The 13,806-nt window shown below is 38.0% G+C and overlaps 1 protein-coding gene across 10 annotated transcripts in view; it reads left to right on the top strand.

Moving 5' to 3' along the window:
* The window catches only part of LOC120637556 (E3 ubiquitin-protein ligase UBR4), a 78,576-nt gene that overhangs the window by 56,911 nt on the left and 7,859 nt on the right, over window positions 1–13,806 (top strand). For 8 of the 10 annotated variants that reach the window (XM_039909392.1, XM_039909386.1, XM_039909390.1 and 5 more), the window contains exons 66-86: window positions 780–954; window positions 1,581–1,715; window positions 2,275–2,374; window positions 3,565–3,784; window positions 4,250–4,440; window positions 4,557–4,663; window positions 5,380–5,540; window positions 6,462–6,602; window positions 7,226–7,326; window positions 7,485–7,594; window positions 7,673–7,812; window positions 8,424–8,642; window positions 9,101–9,250; window positions 9,713–9,794; window positions 9,936–10,073; window positions 10,549–10,749; window positions 11,188–11,378; window positions 11,965–12,153; window positions 12,342–12,510; window positions 12,739–12,974; window positions 13,194–13,314. In XM_039909392.1, the coding sequence (XP_039765326.1) occupies window positions 780–954; window positions 1,581–1,715; window positions 2,275–2,374; window positions 3,565–3,784; window positions 4,250–4,440; window positions 4,557–4,663; window positions 5,380–5,540; window positions 6,462–6,602; window positions 7,226–7,326; window positions 7,485–7,594; window positions 7,673–7,812; window positions 8,424–8,642; window positions 9,101–9,250; window positions 9,713–9,794; window positions 9,936–10,073; window positions 10,549–10,749; window positions 11,188–11,378; window positions 11,965–12,153; window positions 12,342–12,510; window positions 12,739–12,974; window positions 13,194–13,314 (3,277 nt within the window). The remainder of the gene's footprint in view (window positions 1–779; window positions 955–1,580; window positions 1,716–2,274; window positions 2,375–3,564; window positions 3,785–4,249; window positions 4,441–4,556; window positions 4,664–5,379; window positions 5,541–6,461; window positions 6,603–7,225; window positions 7,327–7,484; window positions 7,595–7,672; window positions 7,813–8,423; window positions 8,643–9,100; window positions 9,251–9,712; window positions 9,795–9,935; window positions 10,074–10,548; window positions 10,750–11,187; window positions 11,379–11,964; window positions 12,154–12,341; window positions 12,511–12,738; window positions 12,975–13,193; window positions 13,315–13,806) is intronic. The other 2 variants (XM_039909393.1, XM_039909389.1) reach the window with 1 other exon arrangement.

The raw sequence follows: 13,806 nt of genomic DNA, 5'->3' as shown, positions 1-13,806 counted from the left end.
TTTGCTGCAGTAAGATTTTGTTAGTTATTGCGCATTGGTATTTTAAGGTTCTTGTCGCATGAGTCTTAAAGTATTCCCGTTGGGCTTATATATTAGGTCTTCTACTCGATGACGTACGTTCTTTGACGCAATTAACACGAGCACTTCTAGTGCGGTATGCGTAAACAGCGTGTTAGTTAACCACAAAATGTTTTGTTTTTTGATAAGAACAATAGACGTGCACAGTTAACGTGTCTTATAATAAAAACAAGGTCACATTTTGCTTTGTGGAACCCTAACTATTCAGATGATGCGCTTTAAAGGAATGCATCTGTATTAGGTTTTCTTTAAAGATATTATATTTTTTTTAAAGGGCTGTTGCCGTTATGGAATGATATGATACACAACTCTTTAAGCTAAACTAAATTAGCAGGTCTAGAATTAGTGCGGTCCTTTTCACCTTCATGTATAAAAACACATATTTTTAGGCTTGTCAATTTAGTTGGGTTTAAAGATTTATTTACATTATAATAGGCAACGAGTCTTTCATTCTAGAACATCAGGACTTTTACTTTCATCTCTTTTTCGAACAATATGCCCCGCCAGTTGCTACTTCATCTTTAACTCGTTGAGCTGTGTCAATAGCTCTACGGATCGCCTTATTTCGGATTATGCGTTATAAAGAATCGTGACTGCTAGATGTAGACCAAATAAATATTTTTTTAAATATCATCCGTCTTCAAAGCCACTCATGACCTTGGCCCAACCACATAAGAGCTAATCGCATATAACTGCCGCAGATCGACTCGAAGTTCACGACGACGACACAAATCGTCAAGTTGGTCAACAGCCACATGATCAGTCGCATCAACCTACGCATTGGAGACATCAAGCGTAGCAAGATGGTGCGCACCATTAACTTCTACTACAACAACAGAACCGTACAAGCAGTGCAAGAGCTGAAGAACAAGCCTGGTGAGTTTTTAACATTACAAAATCTCTCATAGTGGATCGGTGTACCCAAGATACCGTCGTAAAAATCAGAATACCCAAGATACCGTCGTACAATAAACAACAATTTGTGAATTTACGGTTGCCTGACCGAGATCGCTACTAAGCGAAAAGCCTGCATATTTTATCCTACTTCTTTAATTTTCTGCTGTACCTGTTGATGTTCTTAATAATTTATTGTGGTGTAAAAAAAAAGTATAAAATGGTTCATATATTTTCCAAATAGAGGTGATTTACACAAATTCTAATGAAAAAAATAAAGTAGTGGAAAAATTAAGTTATCAAAGTAAACTGAGAACTTTCAGATGTATAAAAAAAATGCTGTGTTTAATTGAAACTATTACCAAATAAATTCGATTTTGATAACTGAGAAAAAGCTGCGATTATGTTGCTATTCAAAAATTCAAAATTATTTTTTTTTTATTTCAAGTAGGCCTACTTTATAGCACTTTTGAAACGTCAAGTGTGTATGTTTGTAGTGACTCTACCACCGGTTGGGAAAGCAGATTCTAACGAGAAGTAGATTGTTAGTGTATTGTTTCTTTGGTATTCACAGCTTAGAATTTTATACTATATGTTATGATTAACAGGAATGTGGCACAAAGCCAAACGTGTCCAGCTACAATCTGGGCAATCGGAAGTACGAGTCGAGTTCCCATTACCGATAGTCGCCTGTAACCTCATGATGGAATATGCTGAATTCTACGAAAATCAACAAGCTACAGGTAAAAGTTTCGCTGGCGTATTAAACTCTCAAATTGTGGCGAGGGTTTTACTCTTACCATCATTTTGTGTGGCGGACCATATACTTGGCCGTCAATTATACCCATACTGAAAAAAACTCAGCGCAAAGAACAAAGTAAGCGTAATTAAGACCTGTTTTTAATTTTATTTTATTAGAACACTCGTAATAGATTGCAATGGCCGGCCGATTAGCGAAGTTTGCAGCGACCCTGCTTTCTGTATCCAAGGCAGTGGGTTCGATTCCCTCAACTGGAAAATGTTTGTGTGATGAGCATGAATGTTTTTCAGCGTCTGGGTGTTTATATGTACGTTCTAAGTATTTATGTATATTCATAAAAATATTCATCAGTTATCTCAGTACCTATAACACAAGCTACGCTTACTTTGGGACTGGATGGCGATGTGTGCGTTGTCGTAATATATTTATTTATTTATTTAATGGCTTACCTGGACTTAAAAAAAACAATTAAAAAAACTGCCAGTTTTTCTTATTATTACCTATATACTATATCAATATCATTATTATTTCTCAATTCTTAGGTGAATCTTTGCAATGTCCGCGTTGCTCTCAGTCAGTACTGGCGAATCCCGGTGTTTGCGCCAACTGTGGTGAAAACGTGTTCCAATGCCACAAGTGCCGGTAAGTTTGACATGTTTATCTCTGTCGCACGTTTACAAAATATCCTTGCCTTATATTTAGAGTAAATGCAATCTGTGTATGAATGATTTGAAAATTAAACTTAATCCATGGTTTATCTGAGTATTCAAATCTTTCAAAGATGTTTATGCATGATGAGTGTCGATGTGAAATTTCGATTGATAATTGGTAGGACAAGGAAGTATCTACGCGCTGTTTGCCTAAATTAAAAAAAAACAATAACAGAACCTCAATTGTGTTTCTGAATAAGCTGTTGAACCATACTAACCAGGCGCGTTTTAGTCATTGTTTTCATTAGAAAATAATATGCTATACCAACAGTGCAATTTATTAGAAAGGAAGCATCCTACAACCCAACGAGTTATGTATACATTAAATTTGTCTTTTATGGTTTTAACTAGCCTGAGAAATTCACAAGTCTGGCATTTTCACACCATTGGAGCTCTTATGTAATGAAATTTACTTGAATTTATAAGAAAACAAACCAGTGAAATGCACTTTTAAACCCAAACAGACAATAATAATAAACCAGTTATAAAGCAAATCATATCAAGTGTGTAGTTATTTATACTCCCTCGCTAGTCACCTGCACGAACTTCAACTCGCAATCTTGTTTTTTACGTCCACACAAAATTATACGATCGAGTTATTTCGGCGCGGCACTTATTAATGGCATTCTATCGCGATCGGCTGGTTGATACCACAGAGACGATAGTAACATATTAAATCAATGCCACAGAGTCTACCTGCCAGAGTAACGTAGTGCTATACAATACTCTTTGTCCATTCATTATAACATTGTGTTCACAGTTATAACATTGTGTTCGCTTCCTCATTGCTATCAAGTATGAATTATTTTATGAATTTAATTTCGAAATGTAGAAAGAAAGTAGTTGAGTAAGAGGTTATTGTAACGCAAGCCCGGCTTTTCGGCTTCTATGGTAGTACCGCAACTGGGTATACAAATGCGTTTTCCAATGCGGAGTCGCCACTCCAGCTCCTTGGGGCCAATCGGTCTGCCATGTTTAGTGCCAGGAAATACACACAGTCACAAAACCGTGGATTGTGGAAGTTCTTACAAAAGCCATACGTCCAGCAGTGGACGTATGTCTTTTGTACTGATGGTGGTGATGATGATACCTCATGATAAATAATAAATTTTCATTACTCAGGGCTATAAACTACGATGAAAAAGATCCTTTCCTATGCCACGCGTGCGGTTTCTGCAAGTACGCCAAGTTTGACTACACCTTGTTAGCTCGGCCTTGCTGTGCGGTCGATACAATTGAGAACGATGAAGAACGGAAGAAGATGGTGCAGACCATAGGAACGCTGCTCGATAAAGCTGATCGAGTCTACCGGCAGTTGTCTATGAACAAACCTGTGCTTGAGGTATGTTCTATCTGGTACCCTTGTAAGTTAGAATCCTGATGTTATCGTGAAAGTCAAAATCAAATTTTTAAAAAACTTTCCTGTTGATCGTTACGGATTTAAGCTAGCTTATCTATGTTTTGTGATGTACAAAATCACAAAGTTGTATTATTAAATAAAGTCGTTTTCTCTTTCCTTTAGCGACTGTTTTGGATTTGGTCTGTCACAAATGGTATTTCATTGCGAAAAGATGCATTTAATTTAAACAAAGGTTTTAAATGTATGTGCAACTCAATAAGGAAAAAGTTCTGTGTGAAAGAGTACCAAACATGTCTGGATGTTTGTTACTCCCATACAAAATAACTTAATCCTTAGAATTTTCGCATACGTAATATCAGTGGGATTAAACTATATGTTCATTGTATTCCGCGAAATAAGGCTACTTCTAGCCAATAGTGGAATTGAATTGAAATATTTTATTTACAGTCATTAGTGCACAAGATCACTGAACACAGAATCGAAGGCCGTCCGGACGAAAATAGTAATGGAGGAAGCGGCGCGTTCGGTGGTGCACACATAAACCGTGTCATACAGACTCTCGCGCATAAATACTGCGTCGAGAGCAAAGGGCATTTCGAGGATCTATCTAAGATCATACAGAAAGTATTGGCTTGCAGGTAAATAGTATAGGCTTGTATAGTATGTCTTTAAAGTTAAATTATATACCTAAATTCAGTATTAAAAGTGCATTTTTCGTTGCAAGTGGAAGTTTAACACTTTGTTTTTTTTGCAGGAAAGAATTAGTGGCCTACGACAGGTCTCAGAGTGAACAACATAAAGAAGACACTTTACCTGTGTATGCCGGTCTTCTACAGAATTACGATGGTGACGTTACTAAAGGTACTATGCTCCTAGGTTACCTTTCATCATGACTTGGTTCAAAAATAAGACTAAACCAACCATATATTGAGTCTTTTATTCATTAAACCACAGGTTTTAAATGTACAATTTTTATGGCCTAGAATAAATTAAATTATGACCTTATTTTGCAACTCCCAGAGGAAGCAGATGTCGTGCTATCTATACGCATAATATACGACTGTGCGGATGAGATAATACGACTACTTTATGGGCTACTTCGCTAGACACTAGAAATTCTAGTTAATTTGATTAAATAGGTATACAATTAAGTCTTCTCTGAAAGTTTTCATTTTTCATTTCTTAAGTGTTTCAGGAAAAAGTTTCTTATTATTATGAATATAGTGTAATATTTTTACCAGACAAGAAGCCCTATATAAGGTTAACACTTATTCCTTTGAAGGAGGGTCTGAGTTCGAGTTCCTGTAACATTACGCGTGTTATTTATAACGTACCTTTCAAACGGCGAAGGAAGACATTGTAGGCATACCTGCATGCCTGAGAGTTCGCCATTAATGCTCTTAAAGGCGTTTTTAAAGATTACCAATTCGCTTTCGGCCAGCGTGGTGGACGGGTCTTCTGAGAGAAGACCCGTGCCCCGTAGTGACCCGGTAATGGGTTGATAATGACGATGATGAGATCTTTTTAAGTAAATAAAGTTTCGCATTTGATTAATGTACTTATATGATTGTCTGCAGATAGTGGCGGACCTTGCTACGGATGCTCGTTGGCATGTGCGGAGCAATGCCTTACGCTACTGCGGGCTCTGGCGTCGCAACGCGAGCATCGCGCGCGCCTCTGCCGGTTCGGTCTCGTGCACGAGCTCGTGCATCATAACCTACATCGCGGCACACCACAGGTACATTATTATATGATTTTCCATGTATTTCCAATTGACAGGGCACGGCTCTCCTCCCACAATGATCATGGGTTAGCGCCGTGGTTAACCACGCTGGCCCAGTCCGGACTCGTGAACTCCACATGCCTTTGAGAGCACTATGGAGAACTCAGGCATGCTCGTTTCCTTACAATGTTTTCTTTCACCATTGAAGCAAGTGATATTTTGATTGCTTAAAACGCACATAACTTAGAAAAGTTAGAGGTGCGTGCTGGGATTCCAATACGAAAGTGAAGTCCTACCCACTATTATCACCGCTTCCAACAGATTACGTGTAATTATTAATTTAATTTTTTTCTTGTGTGACCTGTTATCATTAATAGCTGTCATTAACAGTCCACTGATGGACTAAAGTCTTCTCCAAACGTGAGGGTTTATCCATAATCACCACGCTGGGAAGACGGGTTGGCGCATGTAAGTACAGAGGACGCTGTTGCCCGTCTCTGTAATGTTTTCTTTGTCGCCTCGCATACGACTATCGCGAGAAAAGTAGGGGTGGTTTATTCTGATCGACAAATAAAAAAGCATTTGTGACACTCCGATCCCGCAATACGCATGTCAAGAACATTTCAACAAATATATCATTATTTGTACTGGAAAATGATTGTTAAAACTTGAATGTTTTTTCAGTGTCTGGGTGTAATATAAACGTAATGAAATATTTATGAATATTATTCATAAAAATATTCATTAGCCTACCCATCTTAGTACCCATAACACAAGGTACGCTTACTTTGAGTCTATATGTCGATGTGTGTATTGTCATATTTATTTCTAGACCAAAATTTTGGTAAAATCAGAAAGGAGCAAGTTCTGCCGTCTTCTTTCTGCAATAAATTTATCATTAGTATTTATAATACTGTAATACTATTTTTTTTTTAGAGTCAAGACGAGGTCCGCTCTCTAATCTGCTTGGTTACTCGTGACAACCTACCAGAGACTGAACATTTATGCAACCTACTGTCACAGAGAATAACTCTTTCGCTTATGGGTCACGCAGCATCGCAGGACCATAATAATTCTGTAAGTTAAACTTGTTCAAATTGTCTTTCAAATAATTAAATAAAACTGCAATGAGTAAATAATTAATAATATGATGCATTTAAAACCCCTATAAAATAAATTATGTATTATATTATATTTTACCTTTTTAACAAGCATATTGTTTTATGGCTTTACAAATGAACGTGGCATAGCGTCGTAATAGTTATTCAGTATTTTGTCTTAATTCAACTGAGAGCACCTTGTAAATGACATTAAATAAAGTTTGAACGCCTAAGATCAAAGTTTCACATAAGTTTCTGGATGACATACTAATGACGAAAATTACAAGTATCATCATCATCATCATGTCAACCAGTGGACGTCCAGTTCTAGACATTACTCTTTTATCGGAAGTTCCAAATACCACAGTCTTGTACCGCTAGGGTCCGGCTCCCTGCGACTCGTTTGATGTTATCAGTCCCAACTCGTAGTGGGTCTACTAACGATGTGATGTGTGACTCGTAGTGCGTTTACCGATGTGAGGTTGCCATTCCAGCACCTTGAGACCCTAACGTCCATGGATTCTCCGAGCTTTTTGCCTTGCCCATTGCCACTTCATCTCCGCAACTAGTTGAAAATTATAATATGTGTTAAAATTTCAGGTGCGACCTCTTGTACTATTACTGGGTGCGCTGGTCCAAGTACAAGATTCTATTGAATGTTGGGAAATTCGATTGCGCTGTACTGTGAAGCTATGGGTGTGGTAAGTATACAATGTTATTAATTAAGTGTCTAATAGCAGTGTTGGTGTGTCAAATAAATAAATAATAGATGAGTCTAGTAATAGACTATACTATGTTCTAAAGGGTAAGTCGTATATAAAATATTGGCCTTAAACGAACAAATTCTTCTTTTGCATAGGTGCTGTCCTCAACTGTCGGAAATGGTGGGGATACCACCGGCAGCTAATGACATTCTAAAACCTGAAGTTTTAGCCGGGATACCAGGCATAAATACCTCTTCACCAAATTGTAAGTATTGACCGGCTTTTATGAAAACAGTATTTATTAAGACTTCTATGTAGCTATATTGAATTGTCTGTGTTCTAGCCCACCAGTTCGCACTTCAACAAGTTGCATTGCCATGCTTACGCTACATGCAGGATATGTTAGGGCCGGTCACCCCCGCTATCACTGTGCCCGTTGCGATCCCCGCGCCATCTAATGAAGAACAGGCCACGGATGCTAAGGTATGCCTTAATACAGGGCTACGTTTATTGCGGGCTTCTAAGGTTAAGCTTTTATTTTTTATTCCTGATCTTGTGATGTACACTTACTTGTACTTGTTGTATGTACAATCTTGTTACTATATAAAGTAAATTTCTAAATTATTAATATTAAAAACATCCGATAGTTTTTCAACTTTGTATACTCATTGAGAGTACCGGCGCGCAAGCAAAGCTTCACCGTCCTTATAACTATCTTATTATATGTAAAAGCGCGCTACACTAACTTAACCTAAAATTCGTAAATGTACCTGGCCCATGGCGTTTCCAGAATACAATCAATTTCTAATCATAATTTATAATTTTGTATCGAAATAGTGGTCATGCATAGGTTACAAATGCTTTATATTTAAATCACCCGGTAATTTTTACCAGCAACTTTTCCGGGTTAAATTTATCCAAGATGCATTCATTCTTCATGTGTGCCAAATTTAATCAAGATGGGTTCAACGGACATATGTAACAAAAAAAAACTAACTGACACACTTTCGCATTTATAAATTTATTATGGATGCGAGAGGAGGCCTGTGAGGCGTAGGATATTGATTGATGACTTTATTTTTTTATTTTTTTAGAAGGAAACCCAAGCAAAAACACAAGCCGCGCCAAGAATCCAGCTTACGACTACTACTGCTAACATAGTGGTAGACTTATCTGACTGGCTCGCGGGCAAAGTGCCGCACAAGCAGTGGAGGAAACTGGTGTCCACGACTGTGATACCACCCGCTGATACCACACTACCGCCGCGCGACCTCCATCTCGCGCACAAGTACGTCGGCAAGTGGAAAGAAAAGGTAGGTTTATACAGGGTTGTAGGGAAATATGTCATAATCTCGTTCCAGGGTTATAGTATGGGACATTACAGCTGTCAAACTACTCCTAAAGTACCCCTTATGCAAAAGTTTAAAGTTTTAGAGTTTTTTTACTTGTACTAAAGATTACTAGGTTTTATAAGGTCACTATTGAACCTAGTAATCTTTACATTTTTGCATTAAAATTGTATGAACTGATATAATGAATTTAATAGTTACGAATTCAACGAAAAAATAACTCGCGCCATTGAAGAATATATTTAAAATATGTGGTGTGGTTGTTGCCGGTGCCGTGCCATCTCTTTCGCATAATTCACGAATGTATAAATATTTTGCGAATGATACAGTGTTTTTCTTGTAACTTTCAGAACAAAATTCTGTATGTAACACCTGTGTAGCATTACATCAAATAAGAATTATGCACAATACCATTTTTGCAGATGCTTCTGGCGAATGGCATGCGCCCGTTGGCGCTAGACGAGGGTGGATGGCTTCGGCCCGTTATTTTCGACCCGAGCTCGCGTATGGCTCGATTTACTGCTTGCCATATGGTGAAGTATCTTTGTAACACCTACGAGAGAACTAAGGCGGTAAGTTTAAAGTTATCTATAAAGTTTTAACTTTTATTATTATATTACGAGTGATGAAAGTTGAACGACTGCTTGTTTTCACTTGGTGGAGAATATTGATAGGATGTAATCAATTCAAGCTTATATTGAATAAAATAATTAAATGAATAAATCTAGATTTGGAACAGTTACAATGACACTTAGAAACACTTTTGTGCTTTTGTGTGCGTGTGCGTGTGCTTGTCTCTGTCTATCCGCTGTGTGTCTGTCGGTCTGTCTGTGTGTCTGTCTGTCTGTCTGTGCGGGTGTGTGTGTTAGCGGGGTATACAATCAAAATCTTGTATTTAACTTAGTGTTCTGCTATATAAGCAGGTCGTGATATATGTTCGGTTTTGCCATTTACACTAAAGACACATGCACATGCCACGCAAAGGCACACTAAATCAATGTGCATTGCTCTTAAATCAAATTACATTAATACAGGTCTTGCTACTGCTGACGAGTTTCTTACCGGAAATTGGAGTCGCAGGAGAGTCGAGCGAGCAGTTCCTCGAATTATATCAAAGTACGTACTCACTCATCAGTCACTTTCCGTTGATAACTTAAAGTTAAGCTTAAAATATTATTAAACCTGCTATATTAAATTTACTTGGACACTCTATATCTCACAGTGTGTGGTTATGAATTTTCTATTATTTGATTGCAGGTTTAGTTAAAGAACCTCCATGGAAACAATTCCTAGCATTGCGTGGTGTCCTGCAACAAATAGCCGATCTAATGACCAAAGAAATTGATCAATTACACCACCTAGAAGAAACCACACTTACATCGGATTTGGCTCAAGGTATAATAAAAAAGTTATTCTGATATATCTGATACTTGAACTCTCTTGTTACTCATTTCGAATTGTTTGCTTTTGGATCATAATTTGCACATACAGATTTTTTTCATTTATAACAGTAAGAATGGTTAGTAGATAAATGCAGTTCCATCTATACTTCGATACTAATATTATAATGCTAAAAACTTTCTTTGGTTGAACGCGCTAATTCAAGGAATTACTGGTTCGAATTAGAAACATTTTTATAGGTTATGTAGCATTACACTATGACCAATAGGAGAGGATCGTCATTGAATAATGCTGTAAAAACGGTAAAAAATATTTCTTCCAGAACTTTTATTGCGTGCGATGCGTAAAGTTAATGTTGCGCCAAATGCTCTGTTTGAAGGTTGACTCGTACGCCGACGAAGTTGCGGACTATCGCTAGTTGTTTATGATATGAATATGAATGATTTTATAACGGCAAAATTATTCACAGGCTACGCAATGAAGCGTCTCACAGAACTACTGGCGATGTTCTTGGAAGATGTACCAGGCGCTCGTCGTGCGTACAAGGGGCGTCTTGTGGGCGCCGTGCTAGGCGGATACTTGTCTTTACGCCGACTTGTTGTGCAACGCACGCGTCTTATCGACGATACCCAGGAGAAGCTGTTAGAGTTACTTGAAGAAATGACCACTGGTAAGAAACAATTTGAAAATAATACTCTTTCAATCTTCCTATCCTATAAGAGATGAGATCAGTCCACAGTGGTGGGATAGGTGAAGATAATGTTTAAAGAAAATTAGCTTATAGAGAAGTCCTATCAGCTTATACAAAAGTACTATTATAGTTTACATTTATACATTGCATTAACTATAAAAAAGCTTGGGTGTGATTAATTGCTCTAACCAGGTTGCTTCTTAATCGTTGCAAATGATGATGTCAGATGGTGAAAACAAATTTTAGTTTTATGTTTACGAATGTAGTTATCGCCATCATCTCACTGCTATAATCATCCAATCAAAGCACGCATCAAAAGTGCCATATATGTGACTTTTTGAATTAAGACATATTTGACTTTGACTTTGAACTTGAATGAAATAACCATTTTTGCATAAAAACTGTATTTTTATTAAGGTACGGAAACGGAGACTGCTGAATTTATGGCAGTATGCATCGAGACAGTACAAAAGTATCCTTTGCACGATTACCGCACACCCGTGTTTATCTTTGAGCGACTCTGTTCCATAATTTATCCGGAGGAGAATGACGTCGGCGAATTCTTCCTCACGCTTGAAAAGGATCCACAACAGGAGGACTTTTTGCAGGTAACGGATACGACACTTCTAGCCATATCTTAGAATGCCTTGTTAAATAACTGCGAAAAAATATTTTTTGGTAGATTCACCGCTCACCTTATACACAGTTTATATTATAGAATATAAAAGGTGTAACGTATGGTAAAAATCCCTCGGTGCCGGAAAATCAAAGTCTTTGAACTATGCGTGTTGCCAGTGATCTGAAACGTGGGCCTCATAAGATGGCCTCAGTCACTCAGCGGGCGTTAGAAAATGAGAAAAGAGGAGATCAGTAGAAGAATTAGATTTACCGACATAGCTCACGAAGCTGAAGTGGGGCGGGGCGGGGCGGGGCTCGGTAAACTGATGGACGTTGGGGTCCCAAGGTTTTGGAATGGCGACATCGCACGTAAACGCAGCGTTTGCGATCCCCAATTGCAAAATTGTGGTCTATTGTGGACAGTCTGTGTTGTTGTAATTGTGAAATTATCTCCGAAAATAAATTTTGACGAGCCTGTACATGCTTTCCCAATCGACCGTAATGTTCTGGTGGAGCAAAAATTTTATTTCGTTTAACCAGAAAATCTTGTTGTGATTTACATTTATTAATACACAGGGTCGTATGTTGGGCAACCCGTACTCGTCACTAGAACCGGGCATGGGCCCTCTGATGCGTGACGTGAAGAACAAAATCTGCACGGACTGTGAGCTCGTGGCACTGTTGGAAGACGACAATGGCATGGAACTTCTTGTCTGTAATAAGATCATGTCCCTCGATCTGCCGGTCAAAGAAGTTTACAAAAAGGTAAGTGCGTTAATTCAAGCTTCTTTTGGCTCGTTTCTGTAGTGAAAATTGACATAAACTCGCCCGACAAAGATGAAAATATCTGTAGGAACAGGATTTAGAAAGCGTACAAATCACTCATGTGATTTGTTCTTTATAAAAATGTTGTTTTTCACTCTGCGCAAAATAATGAATGTGAAATATGTCAGGTATGGTGCACATCCGGTGAGGGCGTCGACGCTATGCGGGTAGTATATCGTATGCGTGGTCTTCTGGGAGACGCTACCGAAGAGTTTGTGGAGACTCTCAGCCAGACAAATGCAGAGACTCTTGATGACGAACAAGTATATCGGATGGCCAACGTTCTGGCTGATTGCGGTATGTATATTAGTTCAGCTTCCACAAGAAAAGTGAATAATAATTGAAAATTAATTAAATTTGGATGAAAAATTAAATTGAAAATATCGCACTGCACTAATGTTTTAAAGAATACTTAATATTTGTGGTAAACATCATGCGGAAACTGAAATACAATCATAATGTTGAATGTATTTTAATTGAAATAAGGATAGAACGCTTAGGATTAAGCTGCGATATACTTTGCAGGTGGTCTAGAAGTGATGTTGCAACGCTTGGCAGCGATCGGCCGAGTAGGTAGCGCACGTGCGCTAGCCGGCACGCTTCTGCGATTGCTATCGCTTTGTGCTCGTGTGCGCCGTTGCGTACGTGTACTTACTCAACCCTCGGCGCGTGCTTTACCAGTGCTGTTACACGCGTTGAGTCTGGCCGCAACAGACGAGAAAGAAATGCAGCGTGCACCGCTCGTATACCAACTGCTCGAGGTAAGTTATGACGGTTGCGACTTTGCAAGTTTCATGCACCATCTGGTCTGTTATTGATATTAGCCTTCTTGTTTATCTTATTAAGTGACTGCCTTCTTTTACTTGTAGGTAAAAGTCCAGGTTTGTATTTTCACCATTTAGAGAAGATATTTTATGCTTTACTATTCCGGTTTGTTTTATTAAGAAAATACCAATCGTTTGAATTTACGGATGTTTCAGATAATGGAACGCATCCTATCTATTGCTTCAAGTGAAAGCTTGGAATCGTTCCTGCAGTTCTCACTTACTTTTGGTGGGCCAGAACACGTACAAGCGCTTCTTAATTCCACTGAATGTCCAGGTTTGTATATCTTACTCACACAATTAAAGAAAACTGATCTGATTAGAAAAGCTTTTAGTTATAGAGATCGTCCGGTGAAGTACTTCCATGCTTTTTTTTTTTGCTCTAAGCATTATTGCTGTCCGCGTGAGGTCTGTGCGCGGTTGGCGGTGTAGTAACAGGTTGATGTTGTAGTACGTGCTTCTTACATGTCCTGCGTAGTTACTCGATAGTTTTCACCTTTCAGTCGGGACATCTGCTTGATGCGTCAATGATTACCATGAAATAAAATTAATATGTTATACATAAGTAGTTTTGAGTCACGCTATTAAATTTAGGTGAGCTTTTTAAGAAATTATTTAAACATCTGTTTGGTCATTTTTATAATTTTTATTAGTGGATCTATTTTTAATTTTATATGCATTTTAAATTTATAAAAATTGATAATACCTCCAAGTGTAGGTAAAAATACTAATAAAAATTATAAAACAACAATGTTTCATCTCTCGTTTC

The sequence above is a fragment of the Pararge aegeria genome, chromosome 4 (assembly GCF_905163445.1).
Source record: "Pararge aegeria chromosome 4, ilParAegt1.1, whole genome shotgun sequence".
Lineage (NCBI taxonomy): Eukaryota > Metazoa > Arthropoda > Insecta > Lepidoptera > Nymphalidae > Pararge > Pararge aegeria.
This window is presented reverse-complemented; position numbering and strand designations above follow the sequence as displayed.